Here is a 17990-nt window from a genome sequence, read left to right on the forward strand (position 1 = left end):
TGTCTAAAGAAATGGAAATCAATTTTGTCACCTAAATTTTAGAATTTTATCTAAATTCATTCTAGTTTAGCAGAATTTTATTAGGATCAAAATTTTTCTATCTTAACTTTTATGACTTTATCAAAACTCATCATCAGACAGAGGTCTGACTTCTACAATCTTATCACCATCAAGTACTCAGATTCTTCTCCATGAAAACTTGGATGACATAAACAAAAAAATCCTAAATCCAAAAGAACTGCTATTACTTTATAGTGGGGCATGACATGATATCTGCGAATAAAAAGCTGCAGCATAGGTTTGGTGAAACTTCTGGCATGTAAGGTTCTAAAAGATCAATGTTGCTATCATCTACAACATGTAATAAAAGAACATGTTGATCATTGTTAATCTTCAGAGGTTGCTATCTGGTGATGCTTATTCCTCTGATGCTCACTATGTGCACAGTAGAAAAGAATTTTGAGTGTCAAATCAGAATATGCTCTCAACTTTTCATCCGAAAGTAAAAGTATCCTTTGCTATATCTAACTGCAGAAATAATGCAATTATGATGGTTTATATTTTTATAAGGCTTGTCCAATAACGAAGACACTAAATTGGGTTCATATCTCTTTGATGGATTAAAGGAAGAGAGATTCCTACAACAAAAACAGTGTATAGTGATTCATATATACATTTTATAACATTTATGAGTGAAAACAACCTCCTCCAATTTTGAAGTCATTTGACAACAAAGATTAGCATATATGGGATTGAACATCAATATTATAATCCAAAATTTTAATATGTTAAGTTATGAGTCAAACTCTATATGTATGTTGATTATTTTCTCGGTAAATGAAATTACTATTTTATTTTATTTTATCGGCTCTTTTTTTTCCATTGGAATTATGCAGTGCAATTTTAAATAAGATTCAACACCAATACAACACAAAAAATAATAAGAAGTTGCTATTATGGCGAAGCCTCAATATATATCTTCAATGAGTAAATATTTTCTCAAGAGTAATCTCATACTTGAATTTTTTTTGTCTAGCAAAGTCAATTGCTTAATTGTGAACCAAAATTTGCTACGCAAACCTCTCTCTCTCTCTCTCTAGACTCTGTGTGTGAGAGAGAGATGAATGAGAAGCGGGAAAAGGTCGAATGATGTGTGTAAAGGCCATTAAAAGTTATGCAGGACAATGTTAGGTGTTCGAAGTAACCGCATGATGGTGGTGGTGGTGGTGGTGGTGATGATGATGGTGGTGGTGGCCTGGCCCTGGCAATATTTAATCTTGTCTTTTGATTCAAGGACCACGCTTCCATGTTATTCTTATTCTCCTTTTGGCCTTAGTATCATAACAATCACCATAGGCTAAAAAGCAAAGCATACAATCTCCACCTCCCTCCTCTTTCTCCTTCTATATATCTCCATTCCTCATCAGCCTCTCCTCCACACCTTCCTCTTCTTAGCTCACAACTACACCAGCACTCTCTCTCTCTCTCTCTCTCTTTTCTCTCTCTGTGCATGTATGTAAGGATGTTGGCCACCAGGTGCACCATTAGAAGCTGAAGCTGCCAGCATGATCTGATGCTCACATTAAGCCTCTTCATCATCCAGATTTTGGGTGAGGAAGCATCAGATCATGTTGCAGTTTCATCTGCTGATGGGAGCACCAGAAACCAACCAACTCTGTTCCTGATCCTTTCAACCTGTTGATACAAAGAGAGCGGATGACACAATCATGGATGAAGTTAAGCATCATAAACTGGTACTCTGCGAGTGTTCTTTTGATGTTTATTTCCAGCTCTCTAGATTTTAGCTTCTGCTGCCATCTTCAACCTTTCCACAAGGACTTTCTTGATGTTGCAACTCGTTCTTCAATTCTCAATTGGATGTGCTCATATATGGTATCATCGAAGAGAGTTACTGATGTTAAGATACCTTAGCTTAAGAACATATATCAATCAATTATTTTCCTTTTATCCTTGAAACTTGTAGATTACATGATTAGGTTAGATAGATAGAGAGAGAGAGAGAGAGAGTTGATCCTTCTTGGTGGTGTCTATTAGGATAAACTGGACAACCAAAGAGAGAAGTGACAGGAAAAAGAATAGAGTAGAGAGAGAGAGAGAGAGAGAGAGAGTTGATCCTTCTTGGTGGTGTCTATTAGGATAAACTGGACAACCAAAGAGAGAAGTGACAGGAAAAAGAATAGAGTACTAACCTACATGTATGGCAATTCTCTCTCACTGTGGCAGTTGGTGGGATTCACCTAAACATATTAATTTTCTTGGTGTGGCTTGTTTTCTTCCTCTCTATGTTTTTTGAAGTTTCTTTTTCTTACATCCAAGGCTTCTCATTGATGTTAGTTTGTTGTCTTTTCCAACCACCATCACTTCCTCTCTTGTTTGTTGTGCTACTTTTGCCATCTTGTACATATCATGAAAGCTCCTGTGCCAAGAGGCAACTGTTGTTTCCTAAGATGAGGTTGGCATTTGGCATAGCTCTCAGCAGAATAAGTCAAGAGAGAAAGCGCAAGTGGTATTATCATGTTTGAATTATGATTGTTCTCATAAAGTTGGATGGCCATGCAATTGCCTTATCAAATATGATTAAGAAAGCTTCTACTTTCCATGGAGTTTGATGATTTGTTTAAAGATTAATGGTGTGTATTGACTCAAGCAGCTCAACAGAAGTAGGAAGCAGAAACTAAGACATGAGAGAGAGAGAGAGAGAGATCTTGGTTTTCTCCATATCCAGGATTTTATGGATGACATACTTTAGGTTTAAGGAAGCTTCAACAGAAACTTCTTCCTTCATACTTTAGGTTCAAGCATTCACTAAATTAAATTGTTTTTCAATTCTTAATGATAATGATAAGTTGATAGATTCAAAATCATACCTTCATTTGTTCTTAAAAATGCTTTTGTTGATGATGTTCATTGGTTTTCCTTTTAGCCTGCCATAATATATAATAACCTTTGACATATGGTTCATTGTAATGGCAGACATTTGTCACAAGAAATTATACTATTACTTAACATTGTCAAATGATTCAGACATTCTGTTGAACATAAATATATTATATTTACATATCTTTTTGTTGGATAACAATCACCAATAACAAAGTTTGTATTTTGGGAGGATTCAGAACAAATTCTATATGGTGCAATGAGGTGCTGAAGAAAGCAGAGGAATCTTTTATCAAAGATCAGCTCATCCCTATCAGATCTCATCAAGCTTAGTGTAGGTAAATTGGAAGCTATGGCTGGTTATAGCTTATGTGTATGATGCAGCTGCATATGAACTTAAAAGGAGTATCCCAATTTTGTTGCAATGTACTGATTTGGATGCTGTTTTGCTACCAATGTTCAATATGTGCTCAATCTTTTCCAAGGGATAAAGCAAGTAGATGTTATTAAACACAGCAAGTGCCAGACTTATACTTGATGGAAGAAGCAATCTTGTTTACTCCTTTTCAGAAATGTGAGACTCTAGAAATATATACCTTTCTTTACTTGCATCAATCAAAATGTATACTTTGTTCTATAATGGCTGTTGGTAATCGTTTCAATCAGATTTTTGGTTGATGATCCTAAACTATCATTGGATTTTTATTTCTTGAAGTTATTTTTTATGTACTCATTAATTTAATCTTGTATGGATTGACACTAGTTAAAAATATTAAAGTCAATCCTAGATTGCTTGAGTCGGAAATCAACTCATTAATTTTTTTTGAATTAATCTCTAAAAAAATATTCGAAGCTAATCTCTAGATCTTGCTAAACTAATTCGGTAATCTCAACAATGCTCCTTAAACATTCAAAGTCAATAATAGTTTCTTGGTCCAGCGGGTCTATTATAGTTTTAAATTAGATAACCCTTTTTATAATGGAGCCTAAGAAATTGTTACACCATTTGTTGAAAATAATTATACTTGTTCATAAAAATCTATGAAATCCCATATTTCTTTTGAGTAATAAGGGTTGGAGCATGAAATTGTGAGGGATTTAGTTCCTCGAGATTCTTTCGAGACGATTATGTTAGATTTCTTTGAGACTTAACAATCAACCCTCCTCTTGATCTTGCAAATCAATTATGGGTTACCTAAGCTGAAAACTAATTTGGATCTAACCTGGTTTCTTTTTAAGTCGATCTCAGGAAAACTACGTCAAGCTCTTGACCTTGCAAAACTAAGTTAAGGGATGGTTTTGGACAAACCAAACTAGTTAGATAAGTCGGACTAGTTCAGTGAAGTGAGCCTAGTTCGATAATATGTCCACATCAGATATAAGAACATTGTTAGGTAGTGCATGATACTTGTGACTAAGACAATAACATATCCGTTATATATGATGCTAATACGTAAGCTATATTCACTATAACAATACATTAATATATTTTTCGGGAGATTTTTTAGAAAATAAACTTAAAAAATATGGAAGCATAGGTGCTCAACAAAAGATTACAAAATGTAATTGAAGAGCTATGTAAAAGAGTCCTCGTATAAATCTATAATAATTTAGGCACAAGTGTACGGTATCATATTCGAATCCATTTAGGATTGAATAAATATGATGAAACTCAAATAGAGAAATATTATTTGTAAGATCATAATTATATTATGACGCTAAGTCATGATCGACGTGAATATTATATCAATCCATAATATTATATTAATTTCAAATAATATAATATAATTTTTATTATTAGATCGGATCAATCGATATATATATCGAACTAGTATGATCGAAATATGAAATATTCCCGGTTGTTTACGTTGAAAAAAAAATCATATAATAAAAATGTTTTTCTTATACAATTTGGCTACAAAATCTATTTCATCATCTTCTTTCGATCCGAATAAAAAAAAGATTCAAAGATGTGAGTCGTGCAGTCTTCCGTCTTTTGTTTAGTTGCATCTCCTTTTCGTAATTTTTAATTACAATTAAGGAACTTTTCGCCACACCTAAAGCCATACCGTTCTCGTTCTTGGGAAGCTATGTGGGGACCCACATAGGATTCAACAGTTTGTCCAATAACAAGCAGGGTTGGAAAAAGGGTGGTCTCGTGAGGTCGTTGAAAAGTGTTTTCCTTTGAGTTCTTTCGAAAGAGTGTCACCGAGTACATGAAAGAGAGCTTTACCGCTATTCCCAAAGGAAGGGAAACAAAAGAGCGATCTTTATCGTGGAATCCCCCATTTGGTGTCAGGCATCGATCTCCGGGAGCGGCTCGTGCCGATCGTTAATTCAACGGGGAGATTGGAGCCCGAGAGGCGAGGAGTCGGGGGAGGAGACATGGTGGAGCCGTAGAGATCCGCTGTTGTCCTTGGTCCTTCCCTGTGCCCACCATTCGACTGCGAGGAAAAGGAGAACGGGCCATCGCCTTTGCGGCGGTCGGAATGCAGGCCAATGGGGTGAATGCCGCCCCCGCAACCGACCGCGGGGCCCCTGCTCCGTCGGACGCCAAAGGGAAGCACCGGATCTCGGCGGAGCTCAAGCGATTAGAGCAAGAAGCTCGATTCCTGGAAGTAAAACCCTCTTTCTCACCCTCTCCTCATAGTCTTTAATTCCCTGGTGAAAGAGAAAAGCCCGGAAAAGAGCTGAAAAGGAAAATAAATCTTCTTTTCACCTCGTTTCTAAGTGATTTCGTTCCGCTTTCTGCTTAAAGTAGTTTCTTTGGACGTGGAATTGGATGACTGGACGTGAGCCCAGTAGAAAGACTTGTTCTTGGTGTGCTAGTTTGCTTCAAAGAGTTTAATATCTATTTGCAATTTTTTATCGAAAGCAGACGATTTTCCACATACTCTCAAACACTTACGCGGAAGATCAATTTAAATATCATGGAAATAAGACAATTGCATGTGATTATTTTTTGGTGAAGATTGAGATACTGGCGTCATCGTTGTGATTCATTTTTTATGCTGATCATTATATGATATTGACTAGTACACATTATTCTTGAAAATCTACAGAATTTGTTAGGATAGACTTGATAAGGTGTCATGTTATTGTTTTGATTTTAATTCAATTGTCCATAAGTTGATACCGGAACAGAAGCCTTTGTTTACTTTTCTCTGTAAACCCCGAAAGAAAGAAAAATAAAAAGAACAACAAGCCATCTATCTGGGGTTGTCTTTTTGGGTGCTCTTTCTACAAACCAAATAAGGACAAATGCTGAGGGATCAGAAATTATTTCCTGAATTAAATGTTTAGACTTTAGAGTGTCCTAAGAAAATGAGAAGACAATAGTAGGTTCATCTCTAATCATGAGTTCTTAAAGTGTAATCTCCACATATATTGGGGTGCCATAGAAACTATGAAGAAAATTAACATCAAATAAGACCTTTAATTATCCATCATTGTAGGGATGTAATCTTTATATATGAGAAAGAGTCTTATTTACCATTCTGTAGGTCATTTAAAGGAAGCCTACTAGTGCTTCAGGTAAAGGTTTACTTAATTGTTCATGAGATAGTTGCTGATTATTGTATATGTGATTTTCAAAGAATGTACATCACAGATACATAGTTAATACATCATACTAGCCCACGATCTTGTTTATGACCATTTATCAATTAATAGGTGAGCTCTTGTGCCACAGTCAAAATCCATTTGATAGATGAAAGGAATGCTTGAGTGGCAAGTTTTGTTCCATACAACAACACCAATCACAACAAGAAGCCATAATGCCCCAACTAGCAAATTATGGATATGTGGTAATAAATATAACAAACTTTCTTGACTATCTTTGTTCCCTGTCACCAAATAATTGCCTGGAAGCCTTACTGGTGTTTAAAATTGTCAAGTCATACTATCCTTTTAAAGTAGTTTATTCACATTAAATTCTTTTACCCCCAAATAACCATGTTTATCCACTAGTTGCTAAAACTGCCTGGACTCTTGAGTGCTTACATATCTATGTTCTACTTAGATTAGGCATATTTTAGTTGATAACAGATGGTGCATTCAAAGAGTTCAAATCAGATTATTAGTAGGTTAGTTTTGTGATCATAGAGTACAACAGTCCTGATTAGAGAAGAATAGGATTTAACTACAAATTATTTACACAGATTGTTCAGCCTGCAAATTTGTGTGATGTCTGGACAGTAGGGTTTCCTAAATAATTTTGTAATAGAGCCAAATGAATATTAACTTAGACAAGCAACTCCAGAGCCAGACCAAGAGCAAGGTAGTTCAGGAAAAAGCTAGTCAATGTTGAGTCTTTGGTGTAAGATTTGGAACCACAATGGACATGAAACTGGAGTCTCATTTAGGAGGTGGACAAGCTTGTTAATCATGTGAACAGTATGAATCGAAAAGCAGGAAAAACTTGTACAGATACATAGTGTGTATACACATACACATGGCTCATATATATCTATATTATTCGGTATTTCTTCTCCCTTTATTCTGTCTTACTGTTTTGTATAGTGAAAGACAATTTAACCTTAAGTGTGTCATCTTATTTCATTCAATGCCACAGTTTTTTAGAATGATATCACACTGACTATAACTTCTAGAGATACTTGATTTTGCTAGAGAGAGTTGTGACAGTTAGTTTATGCCACCGTCTCTGGCAGACCATATTTTGATGGTTTGGCATAAGCTTTGCAGAAAGAATATTAATACCTTGTGACTATCTACTGTATTCCTTCAAAGAAAAACTCTTGCAGTAATTTGTAGCAAACTTCTAATCTGGTTTCATCTGGTTGTCTCATCTTTTGAGGGCACCTGGTTCTTTCCATTGACATAAATCTGCCCTCTGTTTTCTGGGTTACTAACATTGTTTCTAGAAAGTTGAGAAGTGCACTTTCTTCTTTGGTATGCATTAGTCGTCTGCTGATAATGTTCTGCTTCCTTAACCTTTCTAACAGGAAGAGATTTCAGAACTTGAGAAAATAGAGAAAGTTTCTGCTTCATTGCACGAGTACGTATGAAAATGCAAATTAAATTGCATGATACACAGATCTCAATTTACATGGTTACTGACCTGAGAAATTGATTTCTGAGCAGATTGCTGCTTCAAGTAGAAAGTAGGCGAGATCCCCTACTCCCAGAGTAATTAAAGAAGCCTTGTCTTTCATATTTGTGTTCATACTGAAAAGAGATCATGCATAGTGTCCTAAACTTATTATGTTTCTGCAGAACAACAGGATCTACAAGCACATCTTGGGACCGCTGGTTCGAAGGACCTCAAGATATGCCAGGCTGCAGATGCTGGGTATTCTGGTTCTAACTGAAAGAGAAAGTAACAGGTTATTTTACTGTTTAAAACATGATTGGAGAAGGAAGATACATTGGAAGAGTTTTTTCTTATTTTATATCAAGTGCAAATTTCTCATGAGATTTGGATAGAGTACTTTTGTACATTATGGCATGATTTGCAGCCTTAGAAGTTTTTTACTAAGAAATGTTCACAACATTTTTGCTTCAAATTTTGAACCAGGTCTTCCTTGTACTTCCCTCTTGGCCTGTTAAAAGAGTCACATATATCTACTACAGTAATATAGGTATCTTTTCTCTCGTTTTGTCTACATTACAATTCGATTATGTTTTTGCTTGGTAGGAACTCTTTAAATTATTCTTCCCAAGATGATGTTTAATCCTTTTGCTGTTGTTTGGGCTGAAAGTGGGCTGTCTATCTACTGAATTTCTATATCCATCTGCATTCTGATATGTTCGTGTAAATATTTTTCCATGACAATTTTTTGCATTTATATTCTGGAATCCAAATGGTCGGAAAATTTCAGAAGGAAGTGCCTAGCAAAACCTAAGGTGACAGGTTACTTAATTAGCTTTCCAAGTGTCCATGTTATATTCCATTTTTTTTGTTTGCATTTCACGTTTTGAAAATCTGAGTGTCCAAGAAAAACTATAGTAAGCACGTTTGACTCTAAACAAAAATTTCCAATAGAATGACTATGGAAGATGCTAATGATCCTATAGTCATGAGTAGTAGGTACTATGCAAAATGTGTCTGTCTTGTTGTCCATTTATTTCTCAAGCTTTCTTATTCACAATCAGATTTTCTTTTAAGTATCTCTATCTACGAACTATGTTTGACAATATTATTACTCATTTATTGCTACCATAATGGAATACATCTACCAATGGCTATTTGTTGAGTATTTGTACACTGATTAAGGTATGATACGAAACTACATTTTCAAACAAAGGTTGAATATCATGAATAAAATGGAGTAGAAGGAAAAGATTGTGAAGACTTATGATGTTTATGCTAAACTAAGTAGTTAAAAGAATCATACTATTTATAGCAGTCCCTTATGTAGATAAAAGGTAACTTTAGGGTGAATCTTTGAAATCATATGGAGGCATCAGCCTCAGATGCAGTGCTGCAGTCTTCTTCTGCCACATAATTGCTGCAAAGATGTCTGCTGAGGTTGTCCTAAAATTGTCAGAAATCATGGTGGTTGTATGCAGCAATCCTTCTGGTAAATCAGCTAGTCAAAAGACTTCAACAGACTATGAACTTTGCAGCAAATGTACTTGTTCTTATCTCCAATTCATTTACAAAGTATCTGATGGCACAAATACTTGTTTTTATCTCCCGAGACTGAACACAAACTGTAAAGTCAACAATAACATGCTGTGATATCCCTATCCATGAATCTTATGAGACTTGCCAAAGTTTCTTCTGGTTGGTTGTCAGTGACTTAATGCAGTCTTTCATCTTTTGCTTCCCAAGATAACAAAATGGAAGGTTTAAAATTGTATATTTCTTTGACTTCTTGCAAAATGTAGGCAGCCCATTGAATTCTTATCACCAGAGAATTCAAATGCTCTGTAGAGTTTCCTGGCAATTTCAGAGACAAATGAAAATCACAAAGCAAATAAAGCCTTTTTCTTTTCTGAAAGTTCCCTTTCTGTCTCAATTCTTCACCACTCCACACTAGTCTAGTGAACCAGATGATCCATAAAGGTCAAGCATGGATAACTAAGAAAAACTTGCAGAGTATGTTGAATGCATAAAAAAATACATTTTCAATGCACAAAATCTACAATGAAATCATGCAATGGTGAATGACTAGAAAATGGCACCCAGGTAAGAGTCAATCAAACTTATATCACAAGTAATAACACAAAGGTAATGATAAGAAAATGTATGAGATTCAGACTCTTGAACAAAAACAGACATACAGAGACTATTGTTGTTATCTGTCATGTAGCAAACAAGTATAATCCTTCAAACATTATATCTTGTAGTTTTCATAATGCAATTGTTTCCCTTAGTTATGGCATCTATTGATCTGTGTTGAAATCTGTCACCAGGATCAACATGTTTTAATTTAGCTAAGTGCAGATCACATCATCCATACATCAATAGCAGAAAACACATCTCATCTCAATTCTTATCCCACCATGCCTCCACCATCATCAGCACTTGAGAGTTGTTGGTTCAATACCAGCTTTGGAAGTTCTAACCTACAAAAAAGAATAACAAAGAACTATAAATAATGGTTTGTGCTGTCATAGATGTGTAGGTGACAAGAGTACCAAAAAGTTGGTACAGAATTTTGTAGGAAATGTGCAACTTTTCCCAGGAGGCCAGGTCTGGTACAAAAGCAGGGTTTTGGTGGATCAACAAAGTTTCAACTTTAACAGGAAGCAATTATTTTCCTGTTTGAAAGAAGTATCTTATTTCTTAAATCTATCTTAGACAAAGAATGATGCTCAAGAAAATTTAGAAAGTGAAATGGACAGCAAGCACAGTGGCCTAAGCATATTAGAAGCAATAGAAGAGTGCAGGTACTAAACTTATCACATTGATAACAATACCTTCCACTATGATTCTTGTATCTTAGAAGTGATAAATATAGGGAATAATACTTGAATTTTGTAGCTGTGTCCAAATTTGTGGATTTTGTTGCGCTTTTTGATGTAATTAAGTTGTTACTTAACAGAAATCTTGATAACTATCTGCATCATTAATGTGTTCCCCAAATTTGATGTAGGATATCTGTGCTAGACATCTCAGTGATGCTCAATGTGTCATGCTCCTATTCTAATGTTTTGTAGCTTGTGTAGAATCTAGATTATGAGTCAGGTAAAATTAGATTCTGGTCATGTTTTTACCTTGAGTATAACAATTTGATGTGAGCAAATTGTTGAGTCTCATGGAGAGAGAGAGAGAGAGAGAGAGAGAGAGAGCAGTAGCTGATCAGGAACAGTTAAGTGCCCCTGTTGTGAGCCATCACTTCATGATGGGTCCATTATCATTTCATCTTGTCTGTGGGACCGGAACCTCTGAACTCTGTGTTTTATGGGGGCCACAGTTGCTGAAAAATTCTTAATGAGTGGTCAGGATCACAATAATTTCATGTGGGGCCTTCATGGGGCCCATGTTGCTGGATAATGATTAAAGTTTCCATGTCTGCATCTAGGTCTCACAGTTCCTTTTGTAGCAGATACTTAGGATTGAATTCAATAGAATTGCAAAATAGAAATGAATAGAAGTCTTTTAACTTTTGATGTTTGGATAAGGAATTGTTCCTACTTTTTTAATAATTTTATGATGTATTATAACTATGTCTGCTAGTAATAAAAAAATTGGTACTTAACTTCTCATAGAAGAAATAAAGAGACAATAAATGGTTGTTGTTCAGTTGTTCTTGTGATCAGTGTCAGGAATGGGATGAAGACAATGAATTTGAACATTTTTATCCAGAGATGAGACATGAAAGCAAATATTCTGAAAAATATACAACATAAAGGTTTAACATGATCTAACCCTTTATAGCAAGTGTCTATCTATCATAAACTGTAGGACATTGATATGATTGTTGGAACTTAAAACACATAAAGACTATCAAGTCACAAGGTCACAAAATAAATAGTAATTAAGCTATTTGCTTCTGTTTGAATTAATATTTTCAATCTCAAAAAATTTAACTTGTTTTTCAATGGATAGCCAACTAGATAATATATGATAAATCATTATTTATTCTCATCGATATTATCTTGATCTAACCCGTCCTGGTATAGTATAGCAAATGCCTACCTACCATAAGCTGTAAGACATTAATAGGATTGTTGGAACTTAGAACACATAAAGGCTATCAAGTCAGGATCATGGTCATAAAATGAATAGTCATTAAGCTACTTGCTTGTGCATGAATTAATGTTTTCAACCTCAAGGATTTTAACTTGTTCTTCAATGGATAGCCAACTAGATAACACATGATAAATCATTATTTATTCTTATCGATATCATATGACCTAACCCTTCATGGTATGGTATAGCAAGTGCCTACCTTAGGATTATTGGAACTTAGAACAAATAAAGACTATCAAGTCAGGGTCATGGTCACAAAATAAATAGTCATTAAGCTACTTGCTTGTGTATGAATTAATGTTTTCAACCTAAAAAATTTTAATTTGTTCTTCAATGAATAGCCAACTAGATAACACATGATAAATCTTTATTTATTCTCATTGATATCATCTGGTTAGCCCTCGTTCTTTCTTATTGATATGAGTCCTACGATTATCCACTCGCGATGCGATGAGATTAGTATGATTTTATCCCTTTAAATCCTAAAAGTAAAGATAATTTTTGGTTTTCATGAGATATTGGTTTCGTACTCTTCGATGTGAGACTTACTCTAAATTCGATATGATGAAAGATTAATATATGTTTTATGTGTAGGAAAGGAAATTAAGAACTAGTATGAGAATGACTTGTGGGGAAATCAAAGTGAGGCATCTTGTCTCTCAAAAGCAAAAGAACTAGAGGTTGTACCCTCCCTTACAAACCAGGCATGGCAAAAAGGTGAGGACTTTGGGGCACATGTTTGAGCTCAGAGATGGAGTACAAGGGCAGCATTTGCTTTTAGGTTGTGTTTTTCTCCTTCATGTGGTTTCCTTTCAGGCTTTCACTTTGCCTTTTAACTTGGCCAGTAAAAAAGGAGATCACTGCTTCCAACTTTGTTTCCAGAATGCTTTCTTCTTGTCAAGACAATTGGCTTCTTGTGTGAAGGCTTTGATTCATCTGTCCTATGCTTGTTGGGTCTCTCTGTAACTTTCTCTTTATCCAGGAGTTCATAAAAGTTGCAACTTCTATTGGTGCAAGTTTGTACATGAAAATTCTCTCTCTGCTTCCAATTTAATTAGGCCCTTTGATTAAGATTTTGGCTAATTATTACTTGGATCCTACTGACAATTTAATTAACACACACCAAAAAAACAAGTGATTTAACAATTTTATGGAGATCAAAACCAATTCATGAGTAGAAAATATTTAAATCATTGTAGGAAATGGGATATCAATACTAATTTACAGTTTTTTAATTTCACTTTTGTAAGTGAATGTCAATTTTGACTTATAGAAGAATTTAAACAAAATACACCAACCAAGAAGACTTTTTTGTTTAATGATAAGAACAGCACTCTTTTCCTACTGTCTCATATCTACCTGCCTTTAATCATAAGGCAAGCAGGTGAACAAGCAACCATGAGAGAGAGAGTACTGTGATAAAACAATTGATAGGAAATTACATATTTAATGTGGGCAAAAAAAAAAATCTTATCTCCATTATTGCTCCCTTTTTAATCATTTGACTAAACTATCCATTATCAATTGTTTTAGTATAAATAATTAATTTATGTTTTTTTTAATTGACAACATCAAGATCTGAACACAGTATCAGTTCATACACCTACCTAATATATAAAACCATATCTACAAACACTTCAATTCTTGATTAAAATAAATATCTAAATTATGAATCATCCATCAAGTAAGATTTTATATAAAATATATCTCAATAATTCACCATGCATGTCCTTTAATTTCTTGATAGAGACCTCACGAGCCAATAAAAAGGGACTGAATTAATCAACAAACTCACCATGTAACCCAAAATTTATGAGCCCTGTCCAAGAATTCCATCTTAGCCTCAACTCACAACACAAAACAAAAAGGATGTCTTTAGTGCCACCACCTAATACTTCCCCAACCTAAAAAACCAAGACACGAAACTTCTCAAGATCGAAGACAAGAAATGATTAGATTTGCCCGTAGCAAGGAAGAACAATTTGTCCACCTCCACGAAACCAGTCACGAGATCTCCGTGTAAACGGAGTAAACGCGACGGTTACAACTCGCAGAGCCCGACATGTGATGCGCTCGAATGCCACTGCCACCGTTATATATGATATGACGTCATTGGTTCGGATCCGATGAGCTCAGTAAGTAACATTGCTATACATTTACCAAAATGTTATAACTAAAATATATCTCAATGTACCCTTTGAGTTTGTCGTAGTCCGATATAACCGATTCGGAGTTGGTCCGTTATAATCACAAAAGGTTTGTAGGTCGGAGGGGTAGTTTAGACATTAAGCAAAAATATCCCCTTACATTTCTGGATTCCTGATGTGCCCCTCCTGATGTCCGATGGTTACTATCGACGATGAGGGTTAATTTAGACATTTGGTAGCGCGGAATCTAGTACGGACACGGGGGTACACGCGTCATCATCAGGAACAAAATCTAAGGCTGCTTCGTCGAAGACGCCACGTAGCGGACCAAACAAAAAGGGTTTATCCTCGACTCTTAAAGCCCCTCCGGCGCCTTGCTCCGCTCCTCCCATCGTCGAAGCCTTCGACCTCTCTCGCCGGAGGAGATCGCTGTTGGAATATAGACGGGGACCCTCTACTTGTGTCTCTGGTGATCTCAACGATGATCCCTTTGTGGTCGATTCGGTGGATCCTTTTGGAGACGAGAGGCGAAATGGCGGGTGCTGGTGACTGTTGAATGAGCTCTCTCGATCGTAGCCTTTTTCTTGTGTTTCGTGGGGAAAAAATAGTTTTTGGGGGTTTGTAGAGTTGGATTGATCTCGAATTTGGCGCATGTCTGCCTCGATTTTGTGTTTCGTGTTGTGATTTTTGGTCTGGGGTTTAGTAGTGGGAGGAGATGGAGTGGCAGTGACGGTGCGAGGAGGAGGGAAGGAGGTGTTCGGATTGGGGTCGCGCCAGCGATGCTGTTCCAGATGAAGATCCAGCCGGTCGACGCGAGTGGATCGGTGGCTTTCGCGCCAAGGAGCGACCCGGGGAAGCCCGCGGCCAAGTCGCGGTTGAAGCGCCTCTTCGAGCGGCAGTTCCCCAGCGTCCTGAGGAACCCCGCGGCGGAGAAAGTCGCCGGCGCTGGGGACTGCAGGGAAAAGGAGAGGGACGACGGCGGCGGCGACGTCGAGCCCAGCTCGGTGTTCTTGGACACGATGGTGTTCAGCTTCACCGAGGAGGGGCACCACGATAAGCCGCCGCGGGGCCGCTGCAACTGCTTCAACGCCAACTTCGACGACAGCTCCGACGACGACTTCGATGCCCGCGACGGCGACGCTCCCGGCTCCGCCGCTGCCCCCGGGGACGCGGCCGAGGCGATCAAGGTAGTTCTATCTTTTGCTCGAAAGTTTTTCCATCTTTGCGCGTTTCGGTCTCTGAGCTCGAACGCCACTCGGGGTCTAAGCAGGGTTTGGTGCTCTGCGCGAGCATGGCGGAGAGAAATCTCTTGGCGGACGCATCGAAGATCCTGGAGAAGGCGAAGAACTCGAAGAACAAGGGCGACTGGCGAAGGATGGTGGCTGACGGGCTTCGGTCCCTCGGCTACGATGTGGCCGTTTGCAGATCTAGATGGGATCAAAGTCCCTCCTTTCCGGCCGGTATCGTCGCCCTATACCTCGATCTCTAGCCCTCCACCACCGTTTTCTTGATGAACACCATTGACATGTGGTTTTCTCGGCGAGCAGGGGAACACGAGTACATCGACGTGGTCGTCGAAGGAGGTGACCGCCTCCTGGTGGACGTCGACTTCAGGTCGGAGTTCGAGGTCGCGCGGCCCACCAAGTCATACCGCGCGGTCCTCCAGCACCTGCCGTCGGTGTTCGTAGGGCGGTCCGACCGGCTGCAGCAGATCGTCGCCCTCGCCTCGGAGGCGGCGCGGCAGAGCCTGAAGAAGAAGGGCCTTCACGTGCCGCCATGGAGGCGGCCGGAGTACATGAAGGCCAAGTGGCTCTCCCCCTACCACCGGACGACCGCCACGGAAGTCACGGAAGAGTCGGTAAGCAGAGTGGCGCAGAGCGGCCGCGGAAGTAGCAATAACACCATCCCCTGCTCGATCTCGGCCATCGATTTTTCTGGCGTGTCCGAGCAATCCACCAATGCGGCGGGGACAGGTGACGACATCCCCGACGCAGCAGCAAGGGAGAGGATGGAGGTGGTGGTCTCGCCATGGCGGCCACCGCCGGTGAGGCCGAAGGCCGGGGTTAAGGTCGTCACCGGCCTTGCCTTGGTCCTGTAGTACCAAATTTTGTCTTCTTATTCCGCTAATTTTGTTCACCGAGTGAGATATGTCTGCTGTCATCTTGCCTTCTTTGCTCTGCTGTAAGAATCCGTAGGGAGCCGAGAAGAGGAACTCCACCTCTGTTCTTCCGAGTACTAATATCCCAATGCAATTTAATATCTGTCTTCCTTAACATCTAACTCATAGTAACAGTTGAAACTTTATGATGAGCAATCAAGATCTGAGACGGGATGAAAGAAAGATGAAGCACGCAGCTCAACATCATTGCGAGCTTCATCATGGCAATCTGACATCATTGTACAGATCGAAGTATTCTGTGGAACACGGCGTCGTTGGCCTTCTCGGCTGGCGAACGCCATGCCAGCGGCGGTCTCTCGAAGGGAAACATGACAAAGGAAACACATAAACTAAACTCTCCTCTCCCTCTCGATCGGTCTCCAACCCTTTGATTTGGTTTTGAATTCAAAGCAGCGAGCCGAGGAGAGTGGAAATGGAAGCCTCGTGCCGTCTCGATTGGGGCGCTGTGACAGGCGACACGCCCACGAGAAGTCGATGATGTCTGCCACTGTTTCCTACCCTCCTCCCACCATTTCAACTGTTCTAATATTCTACGCCGTCCTCTCTCACCTGTGTCAGTGCTGTCACCTTGAAATCTATTCCTTTTCCCTTGACTACTATCATGTAATGCATATATTGGCTTCAGATAAAGGAGAGCATGATTTCATTAGTAGAAAAGGGCCATGAGAAGCTCTTGGATGACTCCTGTTGGGTTCTGCAAAGATAAAACAGCAGCGTTAACAGAGAGAGAAGTACAGTTGCTACAGATTAACAGCTAGTTTGATGCAAACAAACATTAGCTTCATGGAAACTTCAGGTTAGCAGAAAGAAGAGGATGATTGCTACACTTGTAATAGTGAAAACTGTAGCAGTACATCAGCCGTTATGCATTGCTTTCAGGAAAGCAACTTCATACCAACTCACTGCAGTGCTTGCCTTCCCCAGTGCTGTTGAGGTCATTATAACATCTGGACCACCCTTTTATTAAAGACTCATCAATGGAAGACTTTGAAGATGGTACTGGGAAATCTCATGAAAAGCAAAGAAAAGAAGAGTCATCAGATGGAGACATGTGTCTATCTCTAAAGCCAGTGAGCAACAATTGAAACAAAGAATGAGTTCACCTGGTTACCTGTCTAGGAAAAATGACATCCTCTCCAGAATAACACACTTCATGGAAACTGACTTCACTGTGGCCTCCATTTCTGTAGAGATTAGGCAGAGCAGGCACCAATCCCTTATGGTTTTGGTGTTCCAATGGAGACAGATTTGTTTTTCTCCTGGGTATGCAAACATTTCAGATTTTTCTTTTGAGTACTAAAAATGAGTTCAAATAATGGAAGTACAGCATAGATACCTTGGACTCATGCATGTCATTGTTACACCGGCTGTAACTTTGAAGCCAAAGTCTCCAAAGAGAAAGCAAAAGCAAAAGCATCAAAGTCAACTTTCATATCCATCTTTTTATGTCCTCCATGTAGATCAGACATTATCAGTAGTCTAGAATTACACCTACAGACCATCCAATTTTTCTACTCACATAAGATCCTACAAATCACACACACTTGGATAACATCCAATAAATTTAATCATGTTAAGTTTCAACTCATGTCAATCTACAACC

General features: G+C 38.4%; 2 protein-coding genes across 3 annotated transcripts; both read left to right on the forward strand.

Annotated features, from left to right (window-relative positions):
* Window positions 1-5154: 5154 nt before the first annotated feature.
* Window positions 5155-13050, forward strand: LOC135648936 (guanine nucleotide-binding protein subunit gamma 1-like). 2 transcript variants are annotated; one of them, XR_010501138.1, is made up of 6 exons: window positions 5155-5516; window positions 7863-7915; window positions 8002-8046; window positions 8134-8243; window positions 8435-8498; window positions 12656-13050. XR_010501138.1 is itself a non-coding variant. In XM_065166965.1 (4 exons), the coding sequence occupies exons 1-4, from the start codon at window positions 5388-5390 to the stop codon at window positions 8222-8224; spliced, it is 318 nt and encodes a 105-aa protein (XP_065023037.1). In that variant the 5' UTR covers window positions 5155-5387; the 3' UTR covers window positions 8225-8408. The 2 variants fall into 2 exon arrangements, 1 of the variants encoding a protein (XP_065023037.1); XM_065166965.1 differs by lacking the exons at window positions 8435-8498; window positions 12656-13050 and having other exon boundaries at window positions 8134-8408.
* Window positions 13051-14360: 1310 nt separating this feature from the next.
* On the forward strand, window positions 14361-16481 carry LOC103997570 (uncharacterized). The gene is made up of 3 exons (XM_009418832.3): window positions 14361-15395; window positions 15479-15668; window positions 15756-16481. The coding sequence occupies exons 1-3, from the start codon at window positions 14988-14990 to the stop codon at window positions 16304-16306; spliced, it is 1149 nt and encodes a 382-aa protein (XP_009417107.2). The 5' UTR covers window positions 14361-14987; the 3' UTR covers window positions 16307-16481.
* The last annotated feature ends 1509 nt before the right edge of the window (window positions 16482-17990 follow it).

The sequence above is a fragment of the Musa acuminata genome, chromosome BXJ3-9 (genome assembly GCF_036884655.1).
Source record: "Musa acuminata AAA Group cultivar baxijiao chromosome BXJ3-9, Cavendish_Baxijiao_AAA, whole genome shotgun sequence".
Lineage (NCBI taxonomy): Eukaryota > Viridiplantae > Streptophyta > Magnoliopsida > Zingiberales > Musaceae > Musa > Musa acuminata.

Coding starts and splice junctions, on each gene's coding strand:
- LOC135648936 (XM_065166965.1), top strand. CDS start 5,388: ATGCAGGCCAATGGGGTGAATGCCGCCCCCGCAACCGACCGCGGGGCC. Junction 5,517..7,862: donor AAGAAGCTCGATTCCTGGAA/GTAAAACCCTCT, acceptor CCTTTCTAACAG/GAAGAGATTTCAGAACTTGA. Junction 8,047..8,133: donor CGAGATCCCCTACTCCCAGA/GTAATTAAAGAA, acceptor ATGTTTCTGCAG/AACAACAGGATCTACAAGCA.
- LOC103997570 (XM_009418832.3), top strand. CDS start 14,988: ATGCTGTTCCAGATGAAGATCCAGCCGGTCGACGCGAGTGGATCGGTG. Junction 15,396..15,478: donor ACGCGGCCGAGGCGATCAAG/GTAGTTCTATCT, acceptor GGGTCTAAGCAG/GGTTTGGTGCTCTGCGCGAG. Junction 15,669..15,755: donor AAGTCCCTCCTTTCCGGCCG/GTATCGTCGCCC, acceptor CTCGGCGAGCAG/GGGAACACGAGTACATCGAC.